This window comes from Polistes fuscatus, unplaced genomic scaffold (assembly GCF_010416935.1).
Source record: "Polistes fuscatus isolate 324 unplaced genomic scaffold, CU_Pfus_HIC Scaffold2, whole genome shotgun sequence".
NCBI lineage: Eukaryota > Metazoa > Arthropoda > Insecta > Hymenoptera > Vespidae > Polistes > Polistes fuscatus.
Genome location: NW_025113096.1, coordinates 6,663,934 through 6,681,408, shown reverse-complemented (window position 1 = coordinate 6,681,408; position 17,475 = coordinate 6,663,934). Strand labels below are relative to the sequence as shown.

Sequence of the window (17,475 nt, the reverse complement as noted above, 5' to 3'; positions counted from 1 at the left end):
AATTATTGAAAGGTGCAATTTAATTTATTTCATAGAAAATAAATAGACACATGTCCGGTAATTATGAAAGTGTTAATTTTTTTACTTAGTCCATTGTTAAAATTACTAATGCATATATTATAAGATGTGTACATTTTTCTTAAATATGTTTCAGTTTTGGTTATTGAACCCATCAAGTTATTAGCTTGAATTATTTTTAATTTCATTATCAGATTCGTGTCAGCACCAAATCTTGCCCATGGTTGTGGACAATGGACTAATCTTATGCATCGTCTAAATATTCTAGGTGGTTTCAGTTATTATAGGGTAAATAAATTAATTCTATGTGGTCCCTTCTTACCTGAATCATTTGTTCTTTACCGACTAATTTCAATTAAACCTTTTGGTTCACCTAGTATAATTGTACAGTGATTCCTAAATGTTCTCGTTTACGTTCAGTTATTATTATACAAAAAATTATCAAATATTAATAATATTCTCCTTCTTTTTTATTAGGACTTCGTCCTGTTATAACTTTTATTGCTATTTCCGGGAGCGCTTTATTGTTTTTATCGAGGGTAGGTTGCTAGCCTCACACCCTCACACCCTCCTCCTCTCTGTCTGGGCTTGGGACCAACTAGGTATTAACTAACTAGACGGAGTCTTGGAGTCAATAGCACACGGTGTTCCTAAGCGGTCACCCATCCAAGTACTAACCGTGCCCAGCGCCGCTTGACCTTAGTGATCAAACGAGCACTTGTGCTTTCAGTGCGGTATGGCCGTTGACAATGATATTAATACAAAAAAAATAATTTGATTTTTCAATTATAAGAGATTACTAAATTTAATGATATAAGTATAATTATACAATAATTTATATGCACACACATGCATTCATACGTGTGAATGATTTGTGATGTGTGTATGTGTGTGTGGAGTGTGTGATTCATAACCTCAAATTCTACATCACTTCATTTGGTGCAGTGAGATCAGTAACTTCTCATTAAAAACAAATGTCTGATTAACATTTGTATTTAAATAATATAATAATAATTATTACAATGTGTGTGTGTGTAAATTAAAATATGGAAGCTATTTGGAATAAAATTTACATAGAACATCCGCCAATTATCACATGGCGTATTGAAGCTCAGAAATTTGGTAAGAATATATTCTAACCCAAAATTTTCACAATTTCTTTTAAAAATTTATATTTTTATAAATATAATTAATATTGTAAATTTATTTTTTCCTATGTAGATATCAAAGGACTTAATGTGATTTTACAACGTATTATTAAAGATTTAGAAGCCCAAAATGATCTTCACAAAGAAGCGGCAATATTAAGCAGAATTATTTACCGGATGAAGTGTAAATTTCGCAATGATAAGGGTTTTAAGAACATGGAAAAAGTTAACAGAGCTTTACTTAATTATTTGAATTTAGCGCTTGAAAAAGAATACAAAAATTTTAAAAGTAACATCGAATTAAACGGTAGATTCGTTATATTGCCGAGCAAACAAATGTTGGAGTATATTCTTGTCAGAACTCAAGGTTTTGCAAAGCTTTTAGCAAGAGTTGAGGAAGTCACAAAGAATGCTGGCATTTTTTTACGATCCCGCATCGTCTTGGGTCATGCGTGGACTATTACGCTTGTAGCATATGCAGTCATAAGTAGAATTTGGTATGTCATTTATTTATATATGTATTTTTCAATATTTATATTAGTTTTAATATATTATTTATATTTTCAGGGTATTGTCAAGAAATTTAGTCAAAAGGTCTTGCATTTGGTATAACAGCCTCCATCGATTCTTGAATACGTTCAAAACAGTTGGTCTTCCTTGGCTTTCCAAAAATGACACCTTACCGGTTGATCTAAAATCATGGCTTGCTTTACCATGGCTCGATGAAAATGAATCAAGGTATTTTAATTAAATAAGCTAATTAGAATATTGTAGTTATATAGAAATTTGTGTCTTATAAATATTTTGCTTATATTACCATAGCATCCTCGAAGAAAATATTTTGAAGGACAAGATGTTCAAATTGATTGAATTTCAAGACGATAACTTAAATGAGGATTTAAATTTTAATTTGACAGATAAGTTGATGAAATTAGAAACCACTGAATTGACCACCGACGTATCAGAAAATATTTTTAAATCAAATGTTTCAAAGAATGTTACCGAACTCTCCATTCATATGAGTGATGATCTTGGAGGTATGAAAAAGTTATAAATAAAAAGTTATAAAATAAAAATATACATTAAATATATTTAATATTTGTTTACATTATTTTTCAGAAATTGTTGATCGTTCAAGCTGTGCGATAAATTTCAAAAAAAGAAAACGTAAAGAAAAATCATTCAAAGAACAAAAACAATCGGTAATTGATCAAAAAAACGAAAGTGATACTAAACATATAATTGAATTAAAATCTAATTGTAAGAAACAGAAAATAAAGGAAGAAAACAATTGTTCTTTAATTAGCAATAGTGATATTCTAATATGTCAATTGGAACCTAAAGTAAAAAAAAAAAAATGTAAAAGAAAAAAGAAATCGATTGAATCACGCGATAAAACCTCCAATGAAAACGTCGCTTCTAATTTCGATAATATGACAAAATCAGATTTGATTACACTTTTACAAAAGGACCATTTTCTAGGAATGGACAAGTTGCAATGGAATATTATTAAGAAACAGTGTAATAAATTACTGAAGCAATTGAACAAATGTACCGATGAGAAAAATCAATTATTAATTAGGAAAGCAATAAATATGATACGAGAAACAATTTAATTTTAATGTAAAACAAATAGAAAAAAGTTTAAATTATAAATATATCAATAGAGAATATTTTAATTTCATTTTAATCTTTTCTCATTATATATTACACGAATTTATTCCTAATTAGAATTATTTTATTATAATAATGCTTAATAAAAATGTGGCTTATTAATAGGTAAGTAAGAAAAGCAAGATAAACGATAAAATAAATTGATAAATATTATAGAATGTGGATTAATAATAAAGAAAATACTACCAAATGGGGAAAATGGGTATAATTATTAAATTGGTATCTTAAAAATAATTAATCAGACAATCAAAAATATTTTATATTGTAATCAAAGAATTATCCCTGAGTACGTACTGCTCTAGAATGTCTTTAATATCATTCAACAATTCGTTTATTCAGAAAAGAAAATATTTGATCAGATATAGTGATTAGTTGAAACAATATAAATCATTGAAATAATCGTAAGTATATCAGATAATATAATAGATCTAATATTATGCGTCGCAAGCTAGACGATAGAATGGTATTATATATTTTCGTGGCTTCATTCCAAATTTATATACGAAGTCAGAATTTCTCTTTCTCATATTGTTGAAGCAACAGGCTCGAAATTGTCGTGTACCACAAATTCCAGCACATTCTTGTCCACATTGGTCACATGATAAAGTCTCTCCCAAAGTCCATAAAGCACAAACTAAAATATTTATAGATATGTCATAAAAGTTACGTAAAAAAATAATTTTTCGTAAAAGTACGGTATATAAATTATTTTCAATTATGATTCGAAAGCATATAAATATCAGTTTATTCTTATAGTAATAAATAATTTTTATAATATATAGTATAGTTCAAAGTTATAATAAACGCATAAAAAAATATTTAAAAAAAAATGCTTATTTATAATCTATAAATTACAATAATTTCTAATCGAATTTAATTCAATTATAATTTATAAAATATAATATAGTTAAAAATTATAATAAATACATTATTAATTTAATGTAAATTCGAATCCTTTTTCGTTCCCTTAAAAAATGTTTCAAGGAAATTGTTGTCAAAGGAATTCCGTAAAAAGTGCTAACATTTTTTTAACAAAAATATGTGTAACGTTTGTAAAAAGAGAAAAAGGGTGAGTGTTAGATGAAAACACTATGGCGATTGGACTACACTCGATGCATTTATGGATGTGATAGCACGACCTCTCTACCGGTAATGAATGTCAATTAAGTAATTACAAGTTGCTCTGTTAATCTGTAAATTGACGCATAATTTTGAACGACTTTCTTTTTTACAACTTTCGATATTTTTGTATTCCTCGTAAGGGTCTTAAAGAATCAAATATTCTAATAAAATCAATATAAAGTAATATCACGTCAATTAAATTTAGTATAATTTAATACAATTAATTATTTATGCATAGAAATATGCATATAAACATCGTTTTTAATTTAAACAAAAATAATAATAATTATTTGTTTAATCAAAATGCTTTACAAGCTATTTTTATCAAGGAGATTAAATCCGAAAAATGATAAAACAATTCTATGTTTAGATTTTCATTTTTACAAACATAATTACACATTGTATTAATGTTTTTTTTATTTTTTTAATAATTATTTCAACTGATTCGATCGATGAAAGAGATTCTTTTGTAAATAACATAGAGTACGATAACTAATAGGATTATAGTACAGAGAACACACTTTGCGTTTTCATTAATTAATTCAATCTAATCTATAATCTCCTTGATTCATTCATTGAATTTTCTAACGTGTTATATTTTATTCAATAAAGTTAACTAATAATTTTCTTATTAAAATATTCACTTTAAAAATCCGTAAAAAAAATCAAATTCAAATTACAATAAAAATAACAGCAATAAAAAAAGATAAAACATCTGTTAAAAATATTTGAATTAATTTACCTGCAATAAGGATAATTACACAGATGCGGCTCATAATTGCGTTATATTCCAACTTGGTTTACTTTTTTATTAATTCAATTATACTTTCTTTCCTTGTTTTCAGCTAACAGTAATAATAAAAAACATTTAATTAAATACAATCGAACTAATTTCTAAATTAAAATTACGTGATATAAAAATTATACATAAAAAACAATGCGACACTAATAACAATTTACAATAAACTTTAATACAAAATTTCCAAAATAGTTTTAAACTTGAAGTTAAAATTTAAAACGATTTGAAATTGAAATTGTATATAAAATTTTATAAAATAACAGTAAAATGATTCAATAAAAATTAATAATTAAGAATGAGTAATTGTTATGATAGACTTGACTATTATTGATGGATGAAAATTCAATGTTAGAAATGAACGCTTACTTTTGTTGCAGGTAAGAGCTGACGAACGAATGATTCTAAGGAGCATCGGAAGGAAGATCCTGTTGCTCGATTTCTAAGTAAATTTTCCCTCTCCTTCCGCCGACTTATATCTTATCATCCACCCTCGACTTATACGCAATCGCCGTACCCGCTATAAATATAGGAATGTTATAGCTAATTAACATTCGATTGTCGATCCTTCTTAGCAGGGCTGTTAACTAAAGTATACCAACAAATTTCATTTTAAATACAGGTAAAAAACTTTTTTTAATAATACAGTATTTCTGCAATGTGATTACACTTTAGCATGTTCCGAAATTCTGGGAATCCTAAATTTAGGAAATTTTCGTATAACAAAACATTTCAATATATTGTTGTTATATTAAGTTTGAAAATTAAGAAAAAAATCCTGTATTAAACAGCAGCAAGTTTCATATACAGACACCATCATTCATTTTTTTTATTCTTACAAGGTATTTTAAAAGGTAATTTTAAAGGTATTTTTTAGGTATTTTAAAATAATATGATAGTTATTTTTTTTTATTAATTTTATTGTGTTCAAATTTATTAAAATTAGTTTGGATATTTTTCGAACCATTAACACATTTTTGCACATGTTTTTTGTATTGTATAAGTTTCGTATGAATTTGTACAACAAAGTGTTTTTTAGGAATCTAACTGTTGGACTTATATGGGAATTAACTGTGTCAGAGTATATAATATTTAAGAAATGAATTTTTATTATAGATAAAAATTAAATTTTATGGATAAAAAAAATTGATTAGAACACATTATTAATAACAAAGTTAATATATTATATATTAAATAAAATTATATTTTTACTATGTGTTTTTTTTTGCGACGATTATTTTGTCATAAATATTAATATTTTTCTGACAATTATTTTAATTTTACTAATTAATATGTATGCATAATTTATTATCCTAATTTTATACCATCAGGATAATAAACCATTTTTTCTCTTCGTTTATAATTCGTTTCGGAAATAGAAATCTCGCATTCTATTAATACTGGATTAATCATATTTTTTAAAATGATATTCCGTATTACAGACGAATTATATTTATATATATTATCATCAATAATTAACGATGATTGATCGGATTTATCATCGATTTTTATCCCTTCTATATAAAGTTTCAAAGTTGGTCTTGGTTGTGCTCCTAAGACTGTACATTTGATATTAGTATGACTATCATTGAAACGAGTGACATGAATTTTGGCACTGCTTTCCGGGACTGTAAATAAACAATATTTATTATTTATTATTAAAACAATACTAAATTAAATTTTTATTCATTAATTGAAATTACTGCTTTATGGAACTGTAAATAAATGGTATTAATTATTTATTACTATAAAAAATATAAAAATAAAGCTTATAATGAAATAAAAAAAAAATAATCTTCGAATTACCGTAAACGATCATCCTAGTTGCTTTGGTATGTTCAGTACAAAATGTTTTGATAACGCACATGTATTCTCCGCTCATATCAAGAGTAATCATTTTTAAATCAATTATCGAGCGCGTTTCCGGTTCTATCAGATTTTTTGCTGGATATTTCGAATAGTTCGTGATTATTCCCATATCTTGGGGTGGCACTAAAATATATTTCATATTATTAATAATTATATTTCATATAAAATATATTTCATATTATAAATCATCTCAATAATGTCCAATAATCTTTCCATTTCTTTTCTTTTTTTATAAATACAATAAAAATTTTTATAATAGTCCAAGGATTTATTTACACGGTGGGATCCATTGATAGATTTGATCCAACTCATGATACCATTTAACAACCAGACCATTTTCATTCTCATCGATTTTGTAAATGCAAGAAAGTTTGACTGGTCCAGTACCGTTTCGTACAACAGATGGTACATCTATTATTTCAATCATAGATGCATCGATCGCTATAATAAACAGTTAAAAATAATAATTTTTTAAAATTGTTAAAATTGCATTCTTTCTTCTATTTATATTCGATATTTTAATACGTTTGATTCTATAAAAATTAAAATAAATTTGTATGTACTTTAATAAAAAAGTTTATCATCTATATAATATTTTAACAACATTAACACATTAATGGTAATTCAGTTAAAATGTATAAATATTAAAATAATAAAATAAATATTTATTGAAATATTTTAATTTTTCTTACCATAAAAGTGCCACAAAATAATCACTCTGATCAGAAAGAAGAAAACCGAAAGCTTTATTGACGACATTACCTTTCAAGGTCTCTTTTCAGACTGATGAACAATTAAATATGCTTCGACTAACTTTAAACATTGCTGAAACAAGATTCTGCGCAACCTTTATGGATATTCCGTATTTTATATACGTCGTGTAACCACATTGATATGTTATATTTTTTATTTTTTATTTTTTATTTTGTGGTTTAATCTAATGTTTGTAATCAATATTATGCATGCAGTTAAAAATCATTTTTATTGATAAATAATTCATTTATTTATATTTCTTCGCTGATGAGCATAAATATTCGTCGATATTTAAACGCGTCTCGTACGGTATTTATAGTATGCGCTGCTACCGCTAGATAACACTGTTTCGCATTGAAAAAAAATATGAACTCCTAATTTTTTATTTTCATATTTTATATTGTTAATAAAATTTGTTAAATGTAGTAACTTATAGAAAAACATCACTTATATAACATTTTAATATATATATTTAAAATAAAATTATATTAGAAATATGGTAAAGAATAAGTAGAAATTTGCTTATCATATCTATCGATTGATTTTAAATTATGTAGTTTTTCATCTACGTTATTTATGGACTCAATGACTATTTTAACCGTCACAGGTATTAATATTTGAAATCGTTTAAACGTGACAGTTAACGAAAAGTTGAATTTCTGTTATTATATTAATTTAATAATATGTCTAACATAAACGATGACCCACGAGAAGTTCTCACGATACTTAATTCATTGGGATTTATTGATATTACTGCACCACAACTTAAAGCTTTTATGAAAGGTAATCGACTCATATAACGCCATGTATTGTTTTCATTTAATAAATTCTTATAACTTTTATAGTGGTTAGCAATTATTTTTACTATAAATGAATTTTATTTTGGATCATAATCCATAAAACGTGAAGTCTGGAATATATGTTTTTAATTGTTTACCATTATTGTTAAAAGATTTGAAGATATACAAGAAGATAAAGGAACATGAAAAAGAACAACATAAAGAAGAAATAAGAAAGAAAATATTAAAAAAACAGCAACAAATGATTCATGAAATTCTTAGCGAACAATCGAAAGAATTAAACGGTGTTACTAGCAATAATTCAACTTCTTCCAATTTTGAAAATGAATCTTTGGTGAAAATAAAAATCAAATGTATTCCAGAAGATAAAGAAAATCAACCACAAAAATATTTGGAAGAAGAATTTGTTACGCCAGTTAAAGAATCGAATCCGGTTAAAAGTAAACATAGATATATCAAGTATAAAGTAAACCTTATTGAGGACTCTCGATCAAATAAGAAAGACTATAATTCCATAAATTATAAATCTCAGTCGAATGTTCAACAACAATCCAAAAATGATACTCAGTCTTCGGTCACTTCTTGTTCCATGCAGAATGTTTATAATGCGAACTATGATAGTAATAAATATAATACGATTTCTCAAGAACAACCAGTACATTCCAAGTTGGTATTGCCAGATTGCAACAAACTGATTGGTGCACCAAATATTTTAGAGAATAACTATAAATCAAGATCCAAAAGTATATCCTCCAATCATTCTGTCACTGTTCGATCGCAAAGTCTTCCACGTACTAAGAGTTCAAGCTCTTTAATGCATAAATCATGTAAGATAATAAATCTTTAAAATTAAGAATTAAAAATGATATATCTTGTATAAAAGTATGTTAATAAATTTGTTGTAGTTATTAGACCATGGCGATTACATCCAGATGTTCAAAAAAGTACAAATAAGAAATGTGATCCAGTTGCTCTTTATCAAAAATATCAGGAAGAGTGGAAGCAGATAGCATTTCCTGGAGAAGCAAAACACACGACTGTAAGATGGGCTGTACGTGAAAGAATGCTTGGCATTGATCCTCACCCTCCGGTAAATATCAAATATATCGTAACAATTTAATCATTTCATTTTTACCCCTCGCATTTATATTTTTTTAAAACTTTGTACAGCCTTTGCCAAGGAAATCTGCGAGTGTACCTATATTGAGGAAAAAATGACATTGGATGTTATGATATAGATAGTACATATATATGAAAAATATTTAAATTTACCTGGTACAATTATTATTAATTACATTATAGTTTTATATTGAGATATTTCTAACGGATTATGGAACATTTTTATTGTATGGGCTACATGTTAAATAATTTATGAGCTGAACGTACCACTGTTGTTTAAAAAATGAACTTTAAATATCCTACAACTATTATTTTATTTACTGGATTGTGCATTTAAAATTAACAAAAGATTATCCTAAGATTATAAAAAAATTAATCCAGGTACCAGGTAACAATTTTTATAAACCATCAATAAGCGAATATAATTATAATCAGTAAAATATTCATTATCTAGAATTATTATGGAAGAAAAAATATTCGTATGATACGTATTAGTTAAGAAATTTATTTTTTTAATTCAAGAAAATATGACAAAGATGCTACACACACTAAGTAAAAATAATCTATGTAAGTAAAGTGTTGATTAAGTGATGTAATAAGCCATTTACTGTTGACTTAATCTGAATTTCCCTAACAATTTTTTGCTGTCTGATCTATTCAAATGAAACAGTAATTTTTCTTCTATTAATCGTGCCGCTCTGTGTGTTAATATTAACGTATTATGTTTTAGCATACTGTACACATTCAAACCTAAAAATATAAAATTTTATTAAATATAATATTTATTATATAATGTATATATCAGGCAAGGCATTACAAATAGGCTATCCAAATAGTAATCGAATTATGCCAATGTACTTTGAAACACTCTTATGTGTATTTGATATAAGATAATATGTACCATAAACAGGCATTAAATTTACATGGGGTATAGTATCCGTTGCCATGGTCAAATTAACCGGCATAATATCTTCGCTATCTACAATAAGCACAGAAGGTCCCCAATTTCTTTCTTCAATCAATTGCTCGATATAAGATGGTTCATTGGAAGGTATTTCCAAATCTTTTACCAAATGTAAGTCATCTTGAGCAAGTTTAACGGATAATGTTGATGTAAGACCAGCAATGCGAGAATAAAATGGTAGCATATAGAAATGAGTATTATGTGATCTGGGACCATGAATTCGACCACCTTTTCTCCATAAAGGTGATCGTATGCTACCATGACGTGCTCTTCCCGTACCTTTTTGTTTCCAAGGTTTTTTACCTCCTCCTCTTACTTCTGCTTTAGTCTTCGTATGCGCGTAACTCTAGAAACAAAATAGAAATTAGATTAAGTAAAAAAACAATAGAAAAAATTTAACTAACTAATAGAACGCAAGTTCTGTCCAATGAAAGTGTGTGAGAATGTTTGTTTGTTGTTTGTTTGTTTGTGTGTGTGTGTGTGTGTGTGTAGGTGTGTACGTATTAATATTGCTTACCACAAAATTATATAACCTTTGCCATTTAACATTTTCATGAATGATATCAATTCTTGGTTGAGCCGCAAATATTTCCGGATGTAAATTGAGCAGACCTAATTTCTTTTCCTCAATCGTGTCTAAATTTTCTATCCACACTTCTCGTGGTTTGTGAAAAAATCTTTCACTATCATATAATTTTATATCAATTATTGGTTTGAATATATCCGATACAACTGCATCTGATTTTACTGTAGTACTGTACTTTAACATTTGCAAACATCGCTTTTGTAAATTTGTTAAAACGTTATGAAAAATCGACATTATTTTAATTCCAATTACTTGTGAAACAAAAATAAGGTTATGCAATGTTTGATGTCTCTCAATGTACTCAATGCATCAATAAGTTTTTAGACAGATGTCTCTAGTGCCGCAATTAAGAAATCCTAGTGATTATGTGTACCATTTAAAAATAATATTTAAGAATAATTATTACAAAACATTTTAATTTAACACTTTTTACATCGATGTATCATAAAGCAGACATTTTTTACCTCCACAATTTTTATATTTATGACCTTAAAATTGTGCAAATTTGTATATATATAAAAGTAGGGTTATATTTAATGAAGTGTATTTAAATCCAAATAAATTGGTATTAAATATTTAAAGATGTTTGGAAAAGAAGCCTTCCAACTTATCATCGAACTTGATTTGACCGATGATATTAAACCGTTCAATGTAAGTAAAAAAATTATCAAATTTACAAATATTTTAAAATGTTAATGCATAAAAGAGATTAAAATCTCTAAACTTTTTTTTAAAAGGAAACTGTTATTCGACAAGTATTAGAAGAAATGCAGTATCTTTACGAAGCAAATTTACTTGATAGGTAAATATATTTCATATTTAGATTTATGTTTTGCTTTAATTTGTAATTAATTGTTTATATCATTTTAGTAATGCAATAAAAAATGACGGCAATACAGCCTTACTCCCATCAGTAAAATTTAGACACATAGTTTTAACTAGAAACAAAAGGTGCATCTTGGCATATTTGTATAATAGAATGAGAAGATTGCGTCAAATGCGTTGGGATTTGGGTAGTATTTTACCGCCAGAAATAAATTCGAATTTACTGAATGCCGAAATTCAGTGGTTTCGTTCTTACAATAAATCGTTAGCTACTTACATGAGATCTATAGGAGACAATTGTGGACTTAATTTAACTGTTAATATGTTACCACCCAAATCGCTTTATATTGAAGTAAGTAATTGTGTCTTATTTATAGTTAGTTTCTCTTTCTCTTTTTCAATTCATTGCATTAATGTTATTATTATTAGGTTAAATGTTTAACGGATTATGGGAAATTGGAAATTGAAAATGGACAAGTAGTTACTCTGAAGAAAAATACATATCACTTATTACCCAGAGTAATCTGCGAACCGCTTATCAGACAAGGTGTACTAGAACATTTGGCATAATGAATTATTTAATTAAATACTATGAAAGAAGAAGAAAAATAACACAAGTAATAAAAATACGAGCCGCAAGGTATACTGGAACATTTCGCATAATAAATTAATTATTTAATTTAATATTGTAAAAAAAATAAGAAAAAATGAAAACAAATGATGAAGTTTTTCGATTGAAACGATAAATATTTGTATATAACTATACACACACGTTGCAATAAAACCTGAATTTATGTATTAAAAAGACGCATTTATAACAGTCAATGGATTAGAAAGAATCTACAAAAATTCGTGAACGTGAGAGAAACGTGAGAAGAAATTTTATTCTTGGAACCAATAAACAATCAAGCGGCTGTTACGGATTTTCCAAGGGAAAGCTCAAACCTAAATTTAAGGAAATGTACGGGAACATGTTTCTCTAATACTTTCTTTCAACATAGCTTATACATGGTCATCTCATCTCACCTTTCTCTCTCTCTCTCTCTCCCTCTCTCTCTCAAGGATTTTCCTAAACAGGGTTTAACAGCATATATATGCTGTTAATTCGAAGTTGACTTGCGCGGAGCTCGAGTAAATTTGAGCGCAGTCTTTCGTTGTCTTCGATTCGCGTTATAAGTAGTAGTAAAAGTATTGTATTCAGTATCTTTTAGAAGAGTAAACGATCAACTTCTACATTTCTCACGCCTTTAACAATACGAGTTTAAATATTTTTATAACATCATTATTTAAGTTTGTTATTTAATTGTGCAGAATAATGTACACGTAAACGCATCCTCGTGTGCGATTCAGAATATTTTACGAATTAAGGAATACGTCACATGATGTTTCAATGCGAGATAAGGAAAAAGGCAGACAATAACAAAAAACTAAAGATAATTCTTTATAAAAAGTGAAGAATATTTACTTTTATCTGCTTATTCTTTATCGATGTCAAAACAATTGAATGCATGTAAGTACTGTTTACGTTGTTGATTTTTTAATTTGTTTATTTTATTTTTAATTTATATAAATTTAAAAATATTCGAGACACGATCACAGATAATTGGGTTACAAGGAAAATGTTTAACAAATAAGTTTTTTGAATACGTCGATTGATTTACTACAAAGGAAATACAATCCGTAGATTGTAAACAAGTCCGTGAACTCTAACGTAAACAGATTATTACGATCATTTCAAAACAGAGTTAGTATTATTATAATAATTGTTTGCACAATAGAAACACGTTTGAGTTAAATGTAAATTTTCTTTTTTCCTAATGACAATTCACTTTCATTCTTCGTGATCATGTGAAAGTGCATGATAAAAAACATCGTTTAAAATAAACCAAACTCGAAAGTAAAAGATCGAAAAGATTTTCAGAGAGATCCGGGCAAAAATATCTACTACTTTTCGTTTTATCATTGAGTCATCGTACTTTCCCAACCTTGTGTTTAACCGGACAACAACGCTCGACATTCGACAAATTTTACGATGATTTCTCTAAAATCTCCGAGATTCGTTTTTAATATAGAAAACGAGTTTGGTTCGAATTTAAATAAAACAATAAGACCGCTCAGATTATGTTATCTTAAGTTGAATTAAATATTAAAGAGAAAAAATAAAAAAATTAAAAAAAACCCGAGATCGATAAAATGATAGATAAGAGGATATTTTCAAAGGGTCCAGTACAAAAAACAAATAGAAAAAGAAATAAAATCTTATCGTTATCTTCCTAACAAAATTATCATTGAAATATAAATACCGAGGGATTTTATAGGAAAAGTTAAAAAAATACCGTCCTATCTCTCTTCTTTTTGGAAACGAGTTATAAAAATTTCTCGACGATAATACCGAATCGATAGAGATTTGAACATTTTTCTCGTATAATTATCTACGGCTCGTATAATTATAATTATAATATTCAATATTATATATATATCAATATTATATGTAATATTCTCTTAATATTATATATGTTACCCTCGAAGCCGTAAATCCGCCCTTACTAGCTGTACCTAGCCACAGCCAGCAATGCAAAGCGCATTTAGACAAAGTCAGAAACAGAAGAATTCTTAGAAAGAAAAAATCTTATACGGAACGCTCAACCTAAACCATCGATGGCTAGGAAAAGAAATACTCGCTATTGCCTAAACAAATAGAAGGGGAGAATTATCGGTTTCTTCTTTCAGTCGCACTTGCATTCAAGATCGTTCGTTTGTGTTAGTACACACGGACGCTAGCACGCACACTAGCCCGCTCGCGTGTAAAAGCCGACTGAGAGGCGGGACTTGCTTCCCCACTCTTACAATTACTTTTACCACTCTTTCTCGCTTATGTTTGCAAATACGAAGATAAACCTTAGAACATTTTTTATGTATTTTTCAATTCTCTACAACTTTTGTTTGAAACTTTTTTCGATTAAATTCCTGGATTCTAAGATAAGGCTATTTTTCCCTTTTTTCCCCTTTTTTACCCTTTTTCTCAAAAATTTGAGATCCTATTGCAAAAAAATTAGAACCAATCGATTCAGCGTCGTCGACTTACCCTTAGATCAAAGAATCAAGATGATAACTGAAAACCAGATTTTGACTTCTAATTGAGTAGACTACAGACAAACATACGGACTTTCCTCCAAATAACCCATACCTCACTCCCATACATACACACACCACAGAAGCGATCGGCTGATGAAGCGAACCGAAAAGAAGTACGATAAGGGGGAGCTCCTTCTGATGATTTTGGGGCTTGTTTGACAAGACAAGGAGAAACAAGATAAAGGCAAGGATATCGATATCGGATTGATTACTTCATAAAAGACCACCGACCTCGTACACTACATATCTACAAGTGCATTCCTCAAAAATACAAATGTTATTATAGGAATAAGGAGAGGGAGGAAGAGAGAGAGAAAGAGATAGACAGTGTCATTAAAAATATTTATTCAAAATACGTAATGAAAGAAGAAAGTTGTACAAAAAAAAATTTATGACTTTTTTTATTAAAAATTTGTTTTTTACTATGCTCTTAGAATGATTTTTAATAAATTGCAGGTATAAAACCTCTCGTTCTAAACGTATCTTCCGATACGATAGGGAACAAAAGATACAGATTTTCCGTGGACATCTCTACGAATATCTGTCTATACATAATATAATCTTCTCCTACGGTAAGTAACAGTGAGTCCTACATAATAACACACCAACATTAAGTAATTGTAAGTTCCAGTTTATAGAGGTACGTATAGTATAGCGACACGACAGTCTCAACACCCCCACCATGCTCTCTTTTGTGTGTGTGTGTATGGGAGCGAGGTATGAGTTGTTTGGAGGGGGGGGGATCCTATGTCTGCTGTGCTCTGTGCGCGATAATGTATTCTTTTCAACGTTGCTTAGATAATAATTTGATATTCTATAGGATACTAAATATATATGTATATATATAATATATAAAGTATTATGTTCAAGCTGAGGAAAAGTCTGTAAAAAGTGTTATTTCCGACTTTGTCTAAATGCGCTTTGCATTTCTGGCTGTGACTAAGTACAGCTAGTAAGGACGGATTTACGGCTTGGACGGTAACATATATAAATAATAAACGTAATAAAAACGTTCAATTGTCTTGTTATCTGTTTTAATTTTTTTATTTTTCTTTTCGCGAATGTTTAAATTTCGGCGCCATTTTAAATAAGAAATGTTCGAATAATACGCATACCTTCGGGACGACAACGATACCCGCAATAATATATTTTCTGTTCTTATCTCGGCCAGGTTTTCCCCAGATAGCTCGAATAAAATCCATTAGAATAAATAAAAAGAAAAATAATGTTACCTACCTCGAGGTCAAGATGATTACATAGGATTTTTGATATTATATTTGGATTAATCGAATATTTCAGGATTAAAATGGCGACACCTGATAATCTTACTACGATCCATTTATTATTTAATATTATCTTTAATATCCTAAACAGGACCATTTTATTTATCGGTCCCACTCAGATCGTAAAATGTGATTTGTAATGAATACGGTAACATTTATTACATTCAATCCTGGCGCAATTAAGCAGATCGAATCCGGTAACAATCAATTTCTTTCCTTTTCCTTATTTTCTCGTTTTTTTTTATTGTTTACAAAAGTGATTAAAAAGAAAACTAAAATCTTCGCGAAAGAAATATGCATCACAAGTGAGTTGGCTTTACGTAGTATGTAACAAAGGAATCCATCATTCACGGTGACCGCGCTGAAATCTCAATGATTCATTAAAATCGGCATCGGCTCATAGTGTCTCCTTGGAAGGATAATCATTCTTGAAGTAATTTTCTCTTACATACGTGTACTTTAAAAGTACGTGAATCCTAAATCGATCGAATCGAGGATATTTAAGATTTTTCTTGACGTGAGATTAATATTGAGTTAATAATCGATAAGTAGGATGATATTATTTAGCTAACAAGAACTCTTCGACGCCATTATCAAATCGATCAATCTTTGTGCAAAGTTTGATAACAAATAGAAAAATCTTACGTTGACATAAGTTGAGAACAAGAAGATCGGGCCAACGATAAAAAGGGAAAACCCAAGTTTGAAGAAGATTCTATTTTATGATTGATTTTAACAAAATGTTTTCCAAGTAAAGCTTATTTGGTATTATTGCCTATTCATAACCGATTTGTTTCAAGCACACAATCGCTATTGGAAATACCACTTGGTATTTACGATGAGTTCGTGCATTCATACCGCAGCGATGGTTCGAAAAAGAAAGTAGACCAACTGTAAACTCTAAAGAGACAAGAAAGTGTTTCTTTTAATAGAGAAATCGGCTCTCTACGATTCGTTTGATCAAAGAACGATATAACAGATTATCTGGGATTATCCTTGAGAAGTCGCATATCCGGGAATCCATCTGTTCTTTTCCAAAAAATTTATGCTTGTTCATTGAAATGTAGGAAAACGTAGAGGTAAATTTTGCAAAAGAGAAAAAAGATCATAGATATGCGGTTATGTAAAATTATCAGCGGTAATAATGAGAAATAATTAAATAACCCAAAGTATGACAACTTATGTTTTATTCTTGATCTTCGAGTTTTGTCTAAAGAAAACATTTTATTTTAAATATATGATAAATCCGAGTATAGTAACAGCAAACTACAAATAATATCGATCAGTTAATTAGATTATGATCAGTTATATATATATATATGAATCGTGATTGATGTGGTCCATCATTTGGTTTATCTTCAGCTTGACTAACGTAAATTGATT

The 17,475-nt window shown here is 28.3% G+C and overlaps 5 protein-coding genes, 1 long non-coding RNA gene and 1 pseudogene across 7 annotated transcripts; 3 read left to right on the top strand and 4 right to left on the bottom strand.

Moving 5' to 3' along the window:
* Positions 1 to 647: 647 nt before the first annotated feature.
* LOC122517249 lies at positions 648 to 766 on the bottom strand (annotated as a pseudogene).
* Positions 661 to 2,995, top strand: LOC122516824. The gene is made up of 5 exons (XM_043634995.1): positions 661 to 1,140; positions 1,240 to 1,663; positions 1,734 to 1,904; positions 1,989 to 2,203; positions 2,286 to 2,995. The coding sequence occupies exons 1-5, from the start codon at positions 1,065 to 1,067 to the stop codon at positions 2,780 to 2,782; spliced, it is 1,383 nt and encodes a 460-aa protein (XP_043490930.1). The 5' UTR covers positions 661 to 1,064; the 3' UTR covers positions 2,783 to 2,995.
* Positions 2,996 to 3,363: 368 nt separating this feature from the next.
* LOC122516869 lies at positions 3,364 to 4,147 on the bottom strand. Its single transcript, XR_006303680.1, has 2 exons — positions 3,768 to 4,147; positions 3,364 to 3,474 (listed from the first exon to the last, which is right to left on the bottom strand). It is a non-coding gene; the product is annotated as an uncharacterized LOC122516869 (long non-coding RNA).
* A 1,849-nt stretch (positions 4,148 to 5,996) lies between these two features.
* Positions 5,997 to 7,468, bottom strand: LOC122516849. The gene is made up of 4 exons (XM_043635043.1): positions 7,320 to 7,468; positions 6,904 to 7,068; positions 6,565 to 6,750; positions 5,997 to 6,386 (listed from the first exon to the last, which is right to left on the bottom strand). The coding sequence occupies exons 1-4, from the start codon at positions 7,384 to 7,386 to the stop codon at positions 6,067 to 6,069; spliced, it is 738 nt and encodes a 245-aa protein (XP_043490978.1). The 5' UTR covers positions 7,387 to 7,468; the 3' UTR covers positions 5,997 to 6,066.
* Positions 7,469 to 7,922: 454 nt separating this feature from the next.
* On the top strand, positions 7,923 to 9,563 carry LOC122516837. The gene is made up of 4 exons (XM_043635023.1): positions 7,923 to 8,163; positions 8,333 to 9,007; positions 9,086 to 9,270; positions 9,351 to 9,563. The coding sequence occupies exons 1-4, from the start codon at positions 8,064 to 8,066 to the stop codon at positions 9,396 to 9,398; spliced, it is 1,008 nt and encodes a 335-aa protein (XP_043490958.1). The 5' UTR covers positions 7,923 to 8,063; the 3' UTR covers positions 9,399 to 9,563.
* Positions 9,564 to 9,784: 221 nt separating this feature from the next.
* Positions 9,785 to 11,181, bottom strand: LOC122516844 (39S ribosomal protein L4, mitochondrial). Of its 2 annotated transcripts, none has more exons than XM_043635030.1 (3): positions 10,781 to 11,181; positions 10,201 to 10,609; positions 9,785 to 10,049 (listed from the first exon to the last, which is right to left on the bottom strand). In XM_043635030.1, the coding sequence occupies exons 1-3, from the start codon at positions 11,081 to 11,083 to the stop codon at positions 9,904 to 9,906; spliced, it is 858 nt and encodes a 285-aa protein (XP_043490965.1). In that variant the 5' UTR covers positions 11,084 to 11,181; the 3' UTR covers positions 9,785 to 9,903. The 2 variants fall into 2 exon arrangements, with proteins under 2 accessions (XP_043490965.1, XP_043490966.1); XM_043635031.1 differs by having other exon boundaries at positions 9,984 to 10,049; positions 10,223 to 10,609.
* Positions 11,182 to 11,192: 11 nt separating this feature from the next.
* LOC122516854 (DNA replication complex GINS protein PSF1-like) lies at positions 11,193 to 12,479 on the top strand. Its single transcript, XM_043635050.1, has 4 exons — positions 11,193 to 11,500; positions 11,587 to 11,651; positions 11,720 to 12,026; positions 12,104 to 12,479. The coding sequence occupies exons 1-4, from the start codon at positions 11,432 to 11,434 to the stop codon at positions 12,242 to 12,244; spliced, it is 582 nt and encodes a 193-aa protein (XP_043490985.1). The 5' UTR covers positions 11,193 to 11,431; the 3' UTR covers positions 12,245 to 12,479.
* Positions 12,480 to 17,475: the final 4,996 nt, after the last annotated feature.

Bases quoted from the DNA above. Each gene is read 5' to 3' on its own strand.
- LOC122516824 (XM_043634995.1), top strand. From the start codon at position 1,065: ATGGAAGCTATTTGGAATAAAATTTACATAGAACATCCGCCAATTATC. The intron at 1,664-1,733 runs GTATGTCATTTA...TTATATTTTCAG, and splicing joins GCAGTCATAAGTAGAATTTG to GGTATTGTCAAGAAATTTAG. The intron at 2,204-2,285 runs GTATGAAAAAGT...ATTATTTTTCAG, and splicing joins TATGAGTGATGATCTTGGAG to AAATTGTTGATCGTTCAAGC.
- LOC122516849 (XM_043635043.1), bottom strand. From the start codon at position 7,386: ATGTCGTCAATAAAGCTTTCGGTTTTCTTCTTTCTGATCAGAGTGATT. The intron at 7,069-7,319 runs GTAAGAAAAATT...TGTTTATTATAG, and splicing joins TATTTTGTGGCACTTTTATG to CGATCGATGCATCTATGATT. The intron at 6,751-6,903 runs GTAAATAAATCC...AATATATTTTAG, and splicing joins CTATCAATGGATCCCACCGT to TGCCACCCCAAGATATGGGA.
- LOC122516854 (XM_043635050.1), top strand. From the start codon at position 11,432: ATGTTTGGAAAAGAAGCCTTCCAACTTATCATCGAACTTGATTTGACC. The intron at 11,501-11,586 runs GTAAGTAAAAAA...TTTTTTTAAAAG, and splicing joins ATGATATTAAACCGTTCAAT to GAAACTGTTATTCGACAAGT. The intron at 12,027-12,103 runs GTAAGTAATTGT...TATTATTATTAG, and splicing joins CCAAATCGCTTTATATTGAA to GTTAAATGTTTAACGGATTA.
- LOC122516837 (XM_043635023.1), top strand. From the start codon at position 8,064: ATGTCTAACATAAACGATGACCCACGAGAAGTTCTCACGATACTTAAT. The intron at 9,008-9,085 runs GTAAGATAATAA...AATTTGTTGTAG, and splicing joins CTCTTTAATGCATAAATCAT to TTATTAGACCATGGCGATTA. The intron at 9,271-9,350 runs GTAAATATCAAA...AACTTTGTACAG, and splicing joins GCATTGATCCTCACCCTCCG to CCTTTGCCAAGGAAATCTGC.
- LOC122516844 (XM_043635030.1), bottom strand. From the start codon at position 11,083: ATGTCGATTTTTCATAACGTTTTAACAAATTTACAAAAGCGATGTTTG. The intron at 10,610-10,780 runs GTAAGCAATATT...TTTTGTTTCTAG, and splicing joins AAAGGTTATATAATTTTGTG to AGTTACGCGCATACGAAGAC. The intron at 10,050-10,200 runs GTACATATTATC...TTATATTTTTAG, and splicing joins AAATTTAATGCCTGTTTATG to GTTTGAATGTGTACAGTATG.